General features: G+C 55.9%; 1 protein-coding gene across 4 annotated transcripts in view; it reads right to left on the reverse strand.

Moving 5' to 3' along the window:
* Window positions 1-13,979, reverse strand: part of SPNS2 (SPNS lysolipid transporter 2, sphingosine-1-phosphate) — a 34,587-nt gene that overhangs the window by 1,773 nt on the left and 18,835 nt on the right. For 2 of the 4 annotated variants that reach the window (XM_072940359.1, XM_072940358.1), the window contains 10 exons: window positions 10,277-10,413; window positions 6,026-6,177; window positions 5,757-5,823; window positions 4,340-4,482; window positions 3,845-3,997; window positions 3,545-3,734; window positions 3,138-3,203; window positions 1,134-1,232; window positions 889-1,052; window positions 396-442 (listed from right to left, as the gene is read on the reverse strand). In XM_072940359.1, the coding sequence (XP_072796460.1) occupies window positions 400-442; window positions 889-1,052; window positions 1,134-1,232; window positions 3,138-3,203; window positions 3,545-3,734; window positions 3,845-3,997; window positions 4,340-4,482; window positions 5,757-5,823; window positions 6,026-6,177; window positions 10,277-10,413 (1,214 nt within the window). In that variant the 3' untranslated portion in view covers window positions 396-399. Of the gene's footprint in view, window positions 1-395; window positions 587-887; window positions 1,053-1,133; window positions 1,233-3,137; window positions 3,204-3,544; window positions 3,735-3,844; window positions 3,998-4,339; window positions 4,483-5,756; window positions 5,824-6,025; window positions 6,178-10,276; window positions 10,414-13,979 lie in introns of all 4 variants that reach the window. The other 2 variants (XR_012060209.1, XM_072940357.1) reach the window with 2 other exon arrangements.

Consider the following 13,979-nt stretch of genomic DNA (forward strand, 5'->3'; position numbering starts at 1 on the left):
CCCCCAGAGGCCAGGCCCAGAGAACGGTCCAAGTAGTTGTCGGGACCTGGCACTTGGAGGAGGATTCCGGAGGACAGAATCCGGAACAGAGCAGGGAGTTCCTGGCCCGTCCATCCCTGACCTATGCCCCCAGCCCTTCTAAGAAGGGGGAGCCAATTTACTGGAAGAGGGAGCCTGCCTCCCTTGCCCTGGATCCACCAGTCAATTCAGGCAACATTTCGGGAGGAAGAGGACCAAACCCAGGGTTGGGATGTGCTTGGGCAGGTGACTCATGAGGAACTGCCCCTGCTTCCAGAATCTCCCCCATCATGAGCCGAATGCTCCCCCTCTGTGCTAACCCCGCCCCTTCCCTCCCCCAAGGAGTCCCACCCTCAGCTCCCCTGGCCTGCACTCACCGCCTCAGACTTTCACAGATGCTGGCGGCATCACCAGCTGGTTCACCCTGGGGGAGAGACGGGCGGGGGTCAAGGTGGCGGATCAGCGGGGGCCGGGCCTGGGCACTGCTCTGGCACATCGCATCACGGGGGCCGGTGGACCGGACGTGCTGGGCAGGGACCTCGTCAGCCCCAGAGGGAGGTGGGAGAGCCCAGGGGTGGGGAGAGGAGAGAGAGGAGTAAAGAGGAGAGGAGAAAGAAGTCAGAAAACAAGAGGAAAAAGCAAAGGTGGGGTCCCAGCTCTGAAAACTCTTAATTCCAGAGAAAAGCTCAAGTATAGAACCACCAGGAGAACCCCAGGTCATCACGGGCTCCCCACCTGTGAGCCGGAGGCAGCATCACGAGGCTGGAAGGCTCGGGGGCTGAGGACCCCATCAGCCAGGTGACCCACCCGCCTCACCCGAGTGGGGGCTGTCACAGCCGAGGCAGCAGGCCCACCCCCAGCCCCACTCACTGCTGCTCAGCCTGGGCGCGGTCGCTGAGGAAGAAGAGTGCGGTGGCGAGGAAGAACATGCCACCCAGGACCACGACGAAGGGGCAGAGCATGAGGGCGTAGCCCAGGCTCAGGAACTCCCAGAGCGGGGAGTCCTTGGTGCTCTGGCGGATCAGGTCGGAGATCTGCGGGATGCTGGGCGTCAGGGCAGGGCCACCTCCCCAAGCCCGGCTCCCAGCCTGGTCCCTCCCGCCCCCACTACTCACAAAGCCGATGAGGTAGGGGCTTCCGGCGTCCCCCAGCAGGTGGGAGGTGAAGCTCTGCAGGGCCACAGCAGTGGCCCGTCTTGTGGGGATGACCACACACTGTGCAGGAAGCGGCAGGTCAGAGGCCAGGAGAGCCAGGCGCACCCACCTCGCCCCATCCCAGAGGTCACACTTCAGAACCTCCCACAGCCTCAACTCACTCTGCCTGGTGCCTTGACCCCTCTCTCCTGGGCCCTCCCCTCTCCTCCAGCTCCTGAGACCAGGCTGCCCTTGACAGAGAGCCAAGTGCAGAGGTCACAGAGAAACCAAGGCCCGGAGGCACACAGATCACACGTGGAAGCCCAAAGCTCACACGCGGGGCCAGGCAGCCCTGGGACCAGAACCCTGGCCTCAGTCCTGCCCCCGCCTCCCCACACACTGAAGACCCACCTTGGTTCCCCCTCCACGAGGACCTGCCAAAGCCTAGGCTGACTGGGGTGGCCGACAGTGGTCAAGCAGGACCCTGCCTGGGAGAGCCTCCACTTTTACACCGAGCACTGATTGCCGGAGCCACGGGCCCCCAAAACCCCACCAGACCAAGCAGACCCTGACCCACAGGGTCTGTAGCTCCAAAGCTGGGCGGGCCAAGGTCACACGAGAGGCATTGGTGGCAGAGGAGCCACCTCAGTGGGTGCCCTGGGCAGCCCCCTGCCCCTAGCTCCAGCTGCCTTATCTAGTCAGAGCCCCGGCCCCTGTGGACAGTCTGTGCAAGCAGCCAGTGCCCACCCAGCACCCCACTACTCGGGGGGAGGGGAGACCTGGATTTCATGGCCCCATTTCCAGGAATAATTAGTCACTTGGCTGTGACACTTAATAATAAAATGGGACACAATTTCCCTGGGACCCAAACCCTGTCAGCAGCTGGGGCTGCCCCTAGGGGTGGAGACAGAAGAGGAGGTCCTGCCCGCTGCCAAGGACACTTGATTCAGACACACTCCCTTCATCCAGCGTGTGCAGGGACCCCCGCCCCACCCCTGCCACCCCATCTGGCTCCATGTTGGGGCACAGATTTGAGTCAGTCCTCCCCCACCACCACCTCCCAGCCTTGGACTAGTGGGGAGAGAGGAACACCTCCAGATGAAGCAGATACGCAGGGGAGCTGGGGTGGGGCAAGGCAGGCTTCCTGGAGGAGGGGAGCTAGCAGAGACCCGATGCCCAGGCAGATGCCCAGGCAGACTCTGATCTGCAGGCTGACCCACACTGTGGCACCAAACCCCAAGCTTCCTGAAGGTCGACCCATGAGTACTTCCTCCCCCTGCCCCCAGGGCCCACCCTGGCACCTCCAAGATACCCTCCCCACTGCTGGTCCCCTGCACTCCCCTTCTCCCAGTCCTCTCCTGGCCTTGACTTGGAGGATCCCTGAGGACAAGACCAGATGTCACCCCTGATTGCCACCCCCTCAAGACTCCTGCCAGTTAGCAGGGCCACAACCCCCTCCTGGTTCCTCCTGGGCTGCACCCATCCCCGCCCAAGGACCCAAGCCCCTGCCACCACTCAGACGGCCCTTTGTCCCCGGCCGGCTGGTCTGGAGCCCATTGTTGGCCCTGTGAAGACGGCCTCTGTCTGCCCGGCCCAGCCGCAGGCACTCCAGCAGGCGCGCCTGGGACCCAGGCTGAGCTGGGAGGGCAGAGTCCATGGAAGCTAAGGCCCTGGGGGAGGAGCGCTGGCAGGCAGCACCACCTCGGTGCCAGCCTGGCACTGCCAGCCTCCCAGCCACAAACCTGAGCCTCCAGACATCCCCCTCCCCACCCACAATCCCCATGTCCTTCCCTTCTGCCTACTCAATCCTCTGATGCGAGGCCCTGCCCCGATGCAGACCCCAAATCTCCGATCCCCTCCTCCGCCTCCACGCTCACGTTCCCAGTACGCCTTCGTTCCCACGCACCCCCGACAAGCCCTGCCGGCTCTGCCCCCTCTTCACCCGCCCCGGCCCCGTCAGCATGAGGCAACCTTGGCCTGCCTCACCATGAGGATGTCCGCAGTGATGGCCCAGTTAGAAAACAGCAGCGTCTCCCCAACAAAGATGCAGATCTGCCCGGGAGAGAGCAGAGCGACCATCAGGGGGCGCTCCACCCAACATCGACCCCAGACTGCCCCCTGCACCCCAGCTGCTGGCAGGGAGCCCCTCCAAACCTCCCACTCCTCCTGGCAGTCAGGCTGACAAGGAATTTGTGGATTATCTACAGGCTTCAGGTCAGGTCCACAGCTGTGAAGGACACCCAGAGCTCTGGGCAGGCCCTGGACAGAGCAGGGGCAGGCAGAGGGCTGGAGCCTCCCCGTGGGCAGGGAGGAAGGGCCTCTACGAGTCGGACTGCATTTCCTTTCCCAGGACCCAGCTCCCCCCAACACCCTGGCACCCCTACTGCACTCACATAGGCCCCCACGATGCTGCTCTTGGCAGCCACGAAGATGAGGCAGATGAAGATGGCAGAGCCCAGCATGCCCACCGCACACACCAGTGGGTCGGCCCGCTGGGTCCTCAGGCGGCACCAGCGCGTGGCTCCTGCCCCAGTGACCACACCGAGAAAACCCGTAAAGCAGGTGATGGCGCCAAAGATGAGGCTGTGTGGACAGAGGGCAGTGGGGCCGGGGTGAGAGGGGCAGGGCTGGGGTAGAGGGGCTGGCAGCAGCCCTCACCACCCCGCCATCCCTGCCCCCGCTGCCGGCCCCACCTGTCCCTGGCCCCACAGGGCGGGTTGCTGCACGTCTCTGCCGTCTTCTGCACGACTTGGGCGCGGTGCAGGTAGAGCGGGATCCACATGCCCAGGGCCCCTGTGGCGAAGGACACAGCCGACGTGGCCAGGGAGGAGAAGACGTAGCTGCGGCTGGGGAGAGGCCGGGGCAGCGACACTGAGCGGGGACCAGCACCCCTGCAGCTGGCAGACTCGGGCCCAGGCGTCGGGGCCCGGGAGGCAGGCTTTTCTCCCTCACACCTTCCCCATAAGGAACGGAAGGCCTCAGATGCCTTTCCTGCCAGCCCCAGTAGTGAGGACTCCAGCTTCAGGAATAATAAACACTAGTAACCAAAATGTCCCTCTCAGCCCTGTGGGCAGTGGAGACAGAGGAGGAAGTCTGGCCAAGAGCTCTGGGTGGGCTGCCCTGCGAACAGGGGTCCTCATCTCGGCACCCCTCCCTCCTCCCACCAGACCCCTCCCAGCACCACTCACTTTCGGATCAGAGCCTTCATGTCTCGGAGCCACGATGTCCGTGCCTTGAGCTGCCCGCCGAGCTGGTCAGCATGGCCTCTCTTAGTGGCCGGGACCAGAAAGAGGATGAGTGTTCCTGTGATCATGCCCAGGATGGGGGACACCTGGCAGGGCAGGGGGCACCAGGTTAGAACACCAGGGCCCAGATGTCTGTTTCTGCTGCACCAGAATGGCGCGGTGCAGGCCAGCCGCGCCTTCCCTGGGCCCCGGGTTTCTCCTCTGGGCTAGAATCCCCCCAGCCTTCCTGACTGGGCAGAGCCACTGTGGGTAAGGTCAGCACAAAGGGCTTGGGGGCTCCAAATGGGCTCTCCAGACCAGGGGCAGATGGGAGGGGAGACTGAAAGTAGAAGGGAGGGAGGGATGGTCAGATGGATAGAGGAGGGAGGACAGATGGCTGGATAGATGGACAGAGAGATGGATGGATAGATAATGGATGGAACAAAAGGAAAGCAGGTATATAGGCAGATATATAGAATGGTAACTGGGAGAGGAGAGTTCCTGGGGGCAAGGAACCAGATGCCATCTCCTGCCCACCTCTTTGGGTCTAGGAAAGTTTCCCAGGCCAGCTCCTTGTCCTGGGGGGTGCTGGGAAGGGACTGGCTGGGCATGAAGCTCCCAGCTCATACATCAGGTAGGTTATCATTTGCAAGGGGCCCATGTGAGCCCCAGGAGATCAGAGGCTCAGGGGCCCCTTTGGGTCCTCCTTGCATCCAGCCCAAGAACAGAATCTCCCAGGCCCCAGGCCTCCTTCCAAATGGAAGGGGCTCATCTTGACAGCCTGGATTCCAATATACCAGCTCCTCCACCAGCTCACGAGAACAGGGAAATCAGTCCCCAACCCCACCAGGCCTGGAGCCCATGGGCTGGGGAGTTCCTCTCCTTTTGCCCCCTCCCACCCTCAATCAAGAAATTCCACGGAGGCTGCTTCCTTCCTGCTTTTGAGGAAAAAACACTTTGTCTCAAGCTTCCTCTCCTATGCGAGACTGGGGATCTCTGTTTCCTCTGATTTCCCCCCTGTCCTGAGGCCTTGGCTGACTTTTGTCGAATCCTCCTGCAGGACAGGAAGTGGCTCCAGACCCCGGGGGCTCCCACACAGAAGCCTTGTCTCAGCCCCACCCTAGCGCGGTGCCGGGGCTCAAAGCAGGAAGTGCCATCGTGGACCTGGAATTTCCTGACATGGTGGGAGAGTCCTTCGTCCTCTCAGACTGGGGGCCCCTGAGGATGGCAGGGCTGAGTCTGGCTCCCTGACACCTCAATGTGGACAAATCTAGAAGACCCAGGTATGAAGCCTGGAGTCCAAGGCCTGCGTCCCAGACTGGGCTCTGTCCCTGAATCTCAGGGTGACCCTAGGCAAGAGCTGGTCCGGGACTGTCCTTACCCGCAAGGCCCAGTGCCAGTCTCCAGCCGCCTGCTTCACACTGGAGCCGGTGATGTAGCCCAGGCCGCTGCAGAGAAGATGGGCTCAGTCAGGCAGGGATGGGTGGGGTGTGCGGTGGCACAGAGGATGCTCTCTGGTCTAAGAGGCCGCCCGCCCCTGCCACCCAGCCAGCCAGGGAACTGGTCCAGGCGTTTCTCAAGTCACAGGGGGCCAAACCTCAGGGAGAGGGAGTAGCCAGAAATCCAAGGGGACATTGCCCAGATCCTCACCTGCCCAGTGGGATGGCGAAGTAGAAGACAGACAGCATTAGTGTGCGGGTGTTCTTGGTGAAGAGGTCGCCGATGATGGTGGGTGCGATGGTGGAGTAGCTGGCCTCGCCGATGCCCACCAGCCCGCGAGACAGGACCAGCAGCCAGAAGTGCTGTGGGGGAGGGGTGGAGAATGTTGGAGGACTGTCCTGCTCCTCTGCCTGCTCATCTTTGGTCCCCATTTTGCTCCCCATCCCCTGCAGGGTCTAGGAGCCAGGATAGAGGATGGAGTCCAACCCCTAGACCCTCAGGCCACTCCAAGCCTGGTTTCCCACTCTGTGTAGTGGGCCTGCTGGCTCATGCTGGGGTGAAGCTGGACTTTCTCAAGTGGAGAGTTGTAGGCATGGCCTAGACAGGACCCCTCTATCCCCACAAGCATGCGTCTCCACAAGACATAAGCCTGCGTCTCCACTGCCACCCCCACCAATTGAGAGACCTCCTCTCTGGATTCTGACCCCACCTTGGGAGCCTCAAGCCACCCCAACTCTGTGTCCCACCCCCTGGCAGAGAAGCTGGGCTGACCCTGGCAGCATTGAAAACCCAGTGTAAATGGGGAGTGGGCAGGGCAGCCCAGTGAGCTCAGTGCCCCTCCCCCATACACACATCAAAGAGCAAAGCGCAGCTGAGCTGGGAAGGGTGGGGCCATGCCAGCTGCCAGTGGTACTAGCCCTTTGATGTGGACCCAGCCCCTCCATCCCCCCAGCTGCCCCGGGCCTGAGAACCAACATGGGTCATCTTTCCCCAGCCCCACCCGGACCACCCATCCGGCCAGCTTCACCCACGTCCAGCCATCCTCCGGGTCTCCCTGCTGCCCTCTCTCCATCTGCCCATATCTTTCCTGGTCCTCTCTCTGCATCACTGGTCCTGCCCATCCATCTCTGAGCCTCTCATTTCCATAGTCCATTCACTCTCACTCTCCATCTCCGAGCCTTCCCCTGGCTCCTTGCCTCTGCTTCTCTCCCTGAGAATCATCTGCCCACAGCCTTTGCCTATTTTTCTGTTGGGTTATCTTTCTTGTATGTGTTTCTACTATATACTATTTTATAGATCATGGGTATTAACCTTTAAGATAGGTTATAAATATTTTAGGTTATCTTTCTTTTCCACTTTGTTTACAGGAGGTTTCACCATACAGAAGCTTTATTTTGTGTTGTTTGATTTGATGCTGTCCAATCTGTTGATTTTTCCTTTAATGGCTTCCCTTAAAGGATTTCATGTCTTGCTCAGGAAGGGCTAGCCCATACCAGAATAATAAAAAAAATTCTCTTATCTTTTATACTTGTTATATTTGAGAAAGAGAATGAGGGCAACTTCCTCATTCGCCTCAGTATAAGGGCAGGCAGATAAGACCTCTTGGACAAGAGATCTCATTGATTCCCCGCCCCCTCCCCCAGGAACCGGCTATACTGTGCGGTGGTTTTTGATTCTCTCTACCTTTGCTTGCACATACACATACCAAGGAGCAACATTTAGGGTCCCCTGTGTGCTTTTAAAAAGTAAACATCAAAAGACCATGCACACATCTTGTCCCACAACTTGCTTTTTTTTCCCCTCAGCCTCTGGAAAGCCATTTGTGTTGGTTAATTCTAGATCTAGTTCATTCATTTGCTGCCAAGAATCTCACAGTATGAATACACCCCATTCTATCTGGGCATCCCCCAGTCATGGTCATTTAGATTCTCTCTCTTTCTCTCTCTCTCTCTCTCTTTTTTTTTTCTATTACAAAACTGCAACAAGCATCCTTAAGATGCACCTGTCACTTCGGGTCCACGAGTTGGGAGTTTCTACACAGTGCGTACACCTCGAAGTAGAAGACTGGGCTGTGGGATGCACACAGAATTTTACAAAATCCTGCCATTTTACTCTTCAAAGAGGCTCTCCCAATTTACACTCCCACCAGCAGCTTTAATAACACTTGGTATTGTCAGCCTTTTTAATTGCTGCCAATCTGATGGGTGTGAAATGGTACCTCATTGTGGTTTTAATTTGCAGTGCCCTGATTATTTGAGAAGCCAGGAACCATCTCTTTCTACATCTACTGCCCATTTGGGGATCTTCCCCTGGGATTGCCCATCACTACCCTTTGCCCGTCTTTCTACTGGCTTATTTGTCTTTTTCTTGCTGATTTATCATTCTAGATTTTTATAGTTTGCTTTTTTTTTTTTCACTTTACTCTCACCTGTCTGGGACTGATTTTGAAGTATGGTTTGAAATACAGCCCAGACTTTATCGTCCATCCAGATGTATCCATTCTCTCAAAACCATTTATTTGAGATGCAACTTTCATCCCACTCACTTCCCAGAGAGGAGGACACTGTTGCCTTGATCTCTGAGTTTATTCTTCTGCTGTTTTAGTTAGAATAGCTGTATTGTGATAACTGATAAGGCAAGGCCCTTTCATTGTTATTTTTCACAATGTTCTTGGCTATTCCTGGGCACTTTCTCTGCCAAATTAACTTCAGAATCACATTGCCAATGTCCACCAAAAACCCCCGTGGGACTTGGATCGTGATTGCAATGAATTTCTAGATTAATTGGGGGTGAGCTGTCTATTCCTCTGTCTGCCTCTGCTCATCTCTCCCCAGCTCCCCCTCCCTTCCACACACCCAGAGCGGGGCCCAGCCTTGACATCGTGGTCCTGGGGTCAAGCCCAGAAACAGCCCTGGAGGCCAGACGATCAGGGCCCTGGCCCAGGAAGGACAAGGCCCTGAGGGGTCCTAGAAGCTTCTTCTGGTCCCGTCCCCATTTTTGACTGGCCGTCAGGCTCTACCTGACACTCCAGGTCTGGAGTTAACCAGGCCTGACCCTCCTCTGTGAAGCTGCCCTGTGAAGCAAAGTTGTATCCCCTAAACCTACCAATTCTCTCTGCCCTCACCTCCAGCCTCCACTGGATTCAGTGTAAATCTGACTCACCACTGCCCTACTTCAGACTCTTCCAGGGTCCATATCTTCCCTCAGGAGGAAGCTCAGGCCTTCCAACCCGGCCTTCAAGGTTCCTCCTGATCTTATCCTGCCTTCCTTTCCAACCAAAGCCCTCTCCTCCTCCAACTATCAACACACTCCATCATTTCTGCATCCCTGGGATGGCTCCCTCTGCCTGTGCTATCTTCACCGAAAGGCCTAATCTCCCTGACTTGCCTGCCCAGCTCAAATGCCACCTCCTCCAGGAAGTCTTCCCTGACCACATGGATGTCAAGAGCCTGCTCTCTCTTCAGTGACGACTTTCAGCACTTCGCACATCTTGAAGGCTCTGAGCATGGGAGCTCCTGTCACATCTTCCCACCCCTAGCCTGGGTGCTCCCAAGGATGGGGCCAGGGTCTCCTCCTCTGTCCACTAGGCTGAAAGCTCCCTGAGGATAGATCCTGGTCTCCTCCCCTTCTTCCTCTATGTCCCTCTACAGTAGCCATCATGTGATTGTCCTTGCTCTGTTTGAACATCCCTACTGATGGGACACTCACTACCTCTCAAAGCAACATACCTCCTCTTTGGAAGAAAGAGCAGAAATAATGATTTGTTGAACACCTGCCATGTGTCAGGGTCTGAACATTCATTAGTTCAGTTATTTCTCAAAACAAACCTTCAAGCTGAGATGTATTATACCCATATTCAAGATGCGGAAACTGAGACTCAGAAAAGTTAAGGAAGTCTCTCCAGATCACAAAGCTGAGTGGGCAACAGAACTGGGATATTCAAACCCAGAACTGTGGGAGCCAAGCAAGAAACATCTTCCTTATGTTGAACTGATGTTTACCTCCCTATGACTTTGACCCAGGGAGTTGGCTGGTCTTCGGACAAACAGCAAAGGCCCAGAGAAGGGTAGTGACTTACCTAGGGTCACACAGCAAGATGATGGCACAGCCAGGTCTAGAACCAAGGGTCCTGACTCCTTGGCCAGCCTTGCTCGCCCTGTTTCTTGCATCTTCCCAAATCAGAGGCAGCTCAGAGAGAGGCAGGATGCCACAAGGGGCTGTGAGTCCCTCAGTTCAAGGCCAGCACAAGAAAGGCCCCACATGTAGGACCAGTGTATAGAGGTACCCAAAGACTCCCTTATCCCACTGCACTTGGAAGACACTGTGTGGGATTTGAACAAAGGGTCTGGAACCCCAGTCTAGACTAGTACAAGTCAATCAGACTAGCCACCCGCTGGAGGAACCAGGACACACGGACGGGACACGCAGTGGTGCTGGGTGGGAAGCCCGGGCAGGCCTCACCTGCTGAGGGATGAAGGAGCTGGAGAACGTGACCGCCGACCAGAAGAAAATCCCGCAGCTGAGGATGACCTTCCTGTTGAAGCGGTCGCCCAGGTAGCCAAAGATGGGGGCAGCCACCATGAAGCTGCAGATGAACACTGTGCAGGGAGAGGAGAGCTGCAGGGGTGGGGCAGGGGCCCGCGGCTGAGCCCACCAGCCCGGATCGCCCCAGCTTGAGGCCAAGGGCCCGTGAGACGAGGCTGGGCCTGGGCCAGGGGCTCAGGAAGCAGCCCTCAGTCCCGCCAAGAGGGGCAACCTCGGCCGGGCCTGGGCCCAAGGGAGGCGGGACAGGCCCTCTGGGTTAGGGTGACCCCACGCCTCCATCATCTTTGGTGTCCAGCTGCAGGTGAGCCCTTTGGGTACTTTTTAAAAGAGTAAATATTTGTTTATTGAACACTTTTTAGGTGTCAGGAGCTTTGCCGGGGGCTCAACACACAGCATTTTGTGTATCCTTCCGACCCCTGTCCCACCTCACAGATGGGGAGACACTAAGAGAAGAGAATGACTTGCCCAAGGCCCCACAGGTGGTAAATGCCCCAGTGGGGATTGGACACTCTGTCTGTCTGACTCCAGAGCCAGTGTTCCTTATACTTGGCCACACTGCTTTCCTCATTATACTTGAAGAAGAGGTTCAGAGAGGGAAAGAGGCCTATCCAAGGTCATACCGCAGATTGACGCAGAACTGGACCTGGAACCCCAGGTCTCCTACCTGCCAGGTAATACAGCCACCCTCACTCCCAGCCGACTGCAGAGGCTTCCCTGACATTTTGAAACATTGTCATTCATTTGTTCATTCACCCATTCACTCATTTATTCATTCATCCTTTCATCCATTCAATAAAGACAAAAATTCCATTCTAGTGAGAAACAGACCATAAAATAAAAAAGATGGTACATCAGGGGGTGACTAGTGCTGAGGAGGGGAAAAGGACAGAAACAGGATATAGGAAATGTGTGCACATGAGAGAAAGACAACAGATGTTACAGTTTTAAATAGAAAGGTCTGAGAAGGTGACATTTCAGCAAAGACCAGGAGGAGACGAATCTTGCAAATATTGGGTAGAGAATAGCAAGTGCAAAGGCCCTGGAGCAGGAGTGCACTTAGCATGTTTCAGGAACAACAAAGAGGCCAGAGTGGCTGGAGCAGAGGGACCCAGGGGAAAGGCCAGATAGGATAGGGCCTTGTGGCCAACTGTGGTGACTGTGGCTTCCATGGGTGAGAAAGGAAAACACCAGAGGATGCTGACAGAGGAGAGCTGTGACCTGGTTTTGTTCTTCCAGAACAAGAGAGCAGCAGTCTTAGAGGACCCTGTGGGGACGGCGCTACCAGTGATGGGAGGGGCCTTGGAGGTCCCAGGTGGGGGACGAAGAGGCCAGCAAGGCAGGGCAGGCACTAGGCCATGTCATGAGGCAGCCCCAGATTCCCCCTCCCAGAAGGCAGTCCCACAGCTGTCGGGCAGATGGCCAGACAAAGGCCCGGTGGGCAGACCCGGCGGCCAGTTGGCCGGCCTCTGACCACCAAGCTGGCTGCTCCCTCACAGACGTGAGTCCCTAGGAGGCAGGCCGGACTAGAAGAGACCGAGGGTGCGGAGGAAGGAAAGGAGGAAGTGGACAAGAGGGCAACGGGCTGGGCTGGAACAATCTGACTGTCTCTTACCTAAATGAACAGGACGTGGGTGTATGAGTGCGGGGGGAACCTTTTAATCCCAACTGTGTGATTGGAGCCTCGGGCAGAATCAGCGAGTGATGCCCGAATCTAGACACCAGAGACATACTGCCTGGGCTTGAATTCAGCTCTGTTCCTTCCCAGCTGGGTGACCCTGGGCAGACCACAAACCTCTCTGTTCCTCAATTCAGTGCTGTGCTGATAAACATTTAACGACTGGTCTTCCAAAAAGGGAGGAGCCCTGATGTGCAGTGTTTGCCCGTTTTCATGGTGCAAACATTCCCACGATGGCCTGATTTCAAGCTACCAATATGATGTCACTAATCAGGGTTGGGAAGAGACATGCAGTCACACAGCGCTGCACATGTAGTTCTACCATCCAGGTACAATGGGCATAAATAACCTTGAGAAAATAAATAACGCTAGATAATAGCAAAATGTAGTAAAATCATTAGGGAGGGGTGAATTTTGAGTATTTGTTACCTTTGTTTTTAATATGTAGTTTAATTGTAAGTTTACATAATTTAGTTTTTAATAGTGGTTGTATTTAACAACAAGCTCACACAATTCCTGAAAATTTAACAATCAGTTCTCATGAGCCTGTCTAAGCCAGCTCCCGTGCGCCAACTTCCTCATCTGTAAAGTGAAGATAAAAATAGCAGCTCCTTGCTTGCTCTGAACACTGGATGAGATAATGCTTACAAGGTGCTTCATGCCACGCCCTGCCTGGACTGGGTCAGCCTTGGTCAACACTGGGCCCTTGTTTAGATTAGTCAAGGTGGAAATTATTTCCTCATATCTCGAAAAAGAATTTTTCCTGCTGGCTCTGTCTCCCAGGACCTGCCTGAGATCAGATCAAGATATGGGCAGGAAAGAGATTTCAGTCTCATCAGGACTCACATGTGTTCAGGGCAGGAGGAAGAATTGTTCCGTCTATGCCTGTCTGTGTTAGATGGGGAGTGCGCAGAAATAATCAGAGTAGGAGTTGCCCCTTGTCTGGCCAGAGAGCAGATCCTGCCCGTGGGTTGCCCAGCTTAAAAAGTTAAAATGCCAGGGAAACAGCAAAGAGGGCCAAATCCTACCAGGACAGTGAAGGGAGGCTTCATGGAGGCAGTGATGACAAAGCTGGGCATTAAAGGATGCATAGGAGTTTACCGTGATAATACTTAAAATCAAGGATGCTAAAATACAAATTACAAATCGTACAAGACTGTAAAATGATGAATGAAGCATGATGCTTATTGTTAATAATAACTGCAGTTACCCATTTATGGAGAGTTTATTACAGGCAAGGCCCAGGGATGTGCCCTGGACACAAACACAGATTATCTCATTTGATTCTCACATTATCTTCATCTCACAGAGGACACGGTAGAGGCGAACAGGAGTGACATCGCGCAGCTAATGTGTGGCTGAGCCAGACTTTAAACCCCGATGCACCTGACTCCAGAGTCCCAGCTCTAAATCACACTTCAGACTGCCAGGCTAGAACAGAGGACGATCCCAGCTGATGTTCCAAAGGTCAGAGACAGTTCAGGGTGTGCTGGGGACAGTGAGAAAGCCGTCAGGCTGCAGGATGGGATGGGGATGGAGGGGCAGTGGGAGGAGGGTGGAGGGAGACCCTAAGCCCTAGGACCAGGTTTGGTGGTTAATTAGAGGGTCGTGGAGATCCACACACAGCATGCTCTTCTCCCCTTCAAGGGGGAGCACTGGACAAGCCGCCACTGGGTGGGTGGACAGGGGCTGAAGGAGTTGAGCCAGGCCTTGGCCAGACCTCGGCCATCTTGGTCCATCCCTACCCTCTTGTCTGGAGCAGAACAGGAAGGCAGCCGCCCTCCCCCACACTTCCCCCCTGGCTTTCTGCCAGCTCGTTTTCATGGGCAGAGGCATCCAGGACTATGGATGTACTCCTGTTGGAATGGCCACACCCTGTCCCCACCCCCAGCCTGCCAAAGGTCACCAAATCCCAGCCTGAGCTTTCCTGTCGGTCCCATTTTA

Source organism: Vicugna pacos, chromosome 16 (genome assembly GCF_048564905.1).
Source record: "Vicugna pacos chromosome 16, VicPac4, whole genome shotgun sequence".
NCBI lineage: Eukaryota > Metazoa > Chordata > Mammalia > Artiodactyla > Camelidae > Vicugna > Vicugna pacos.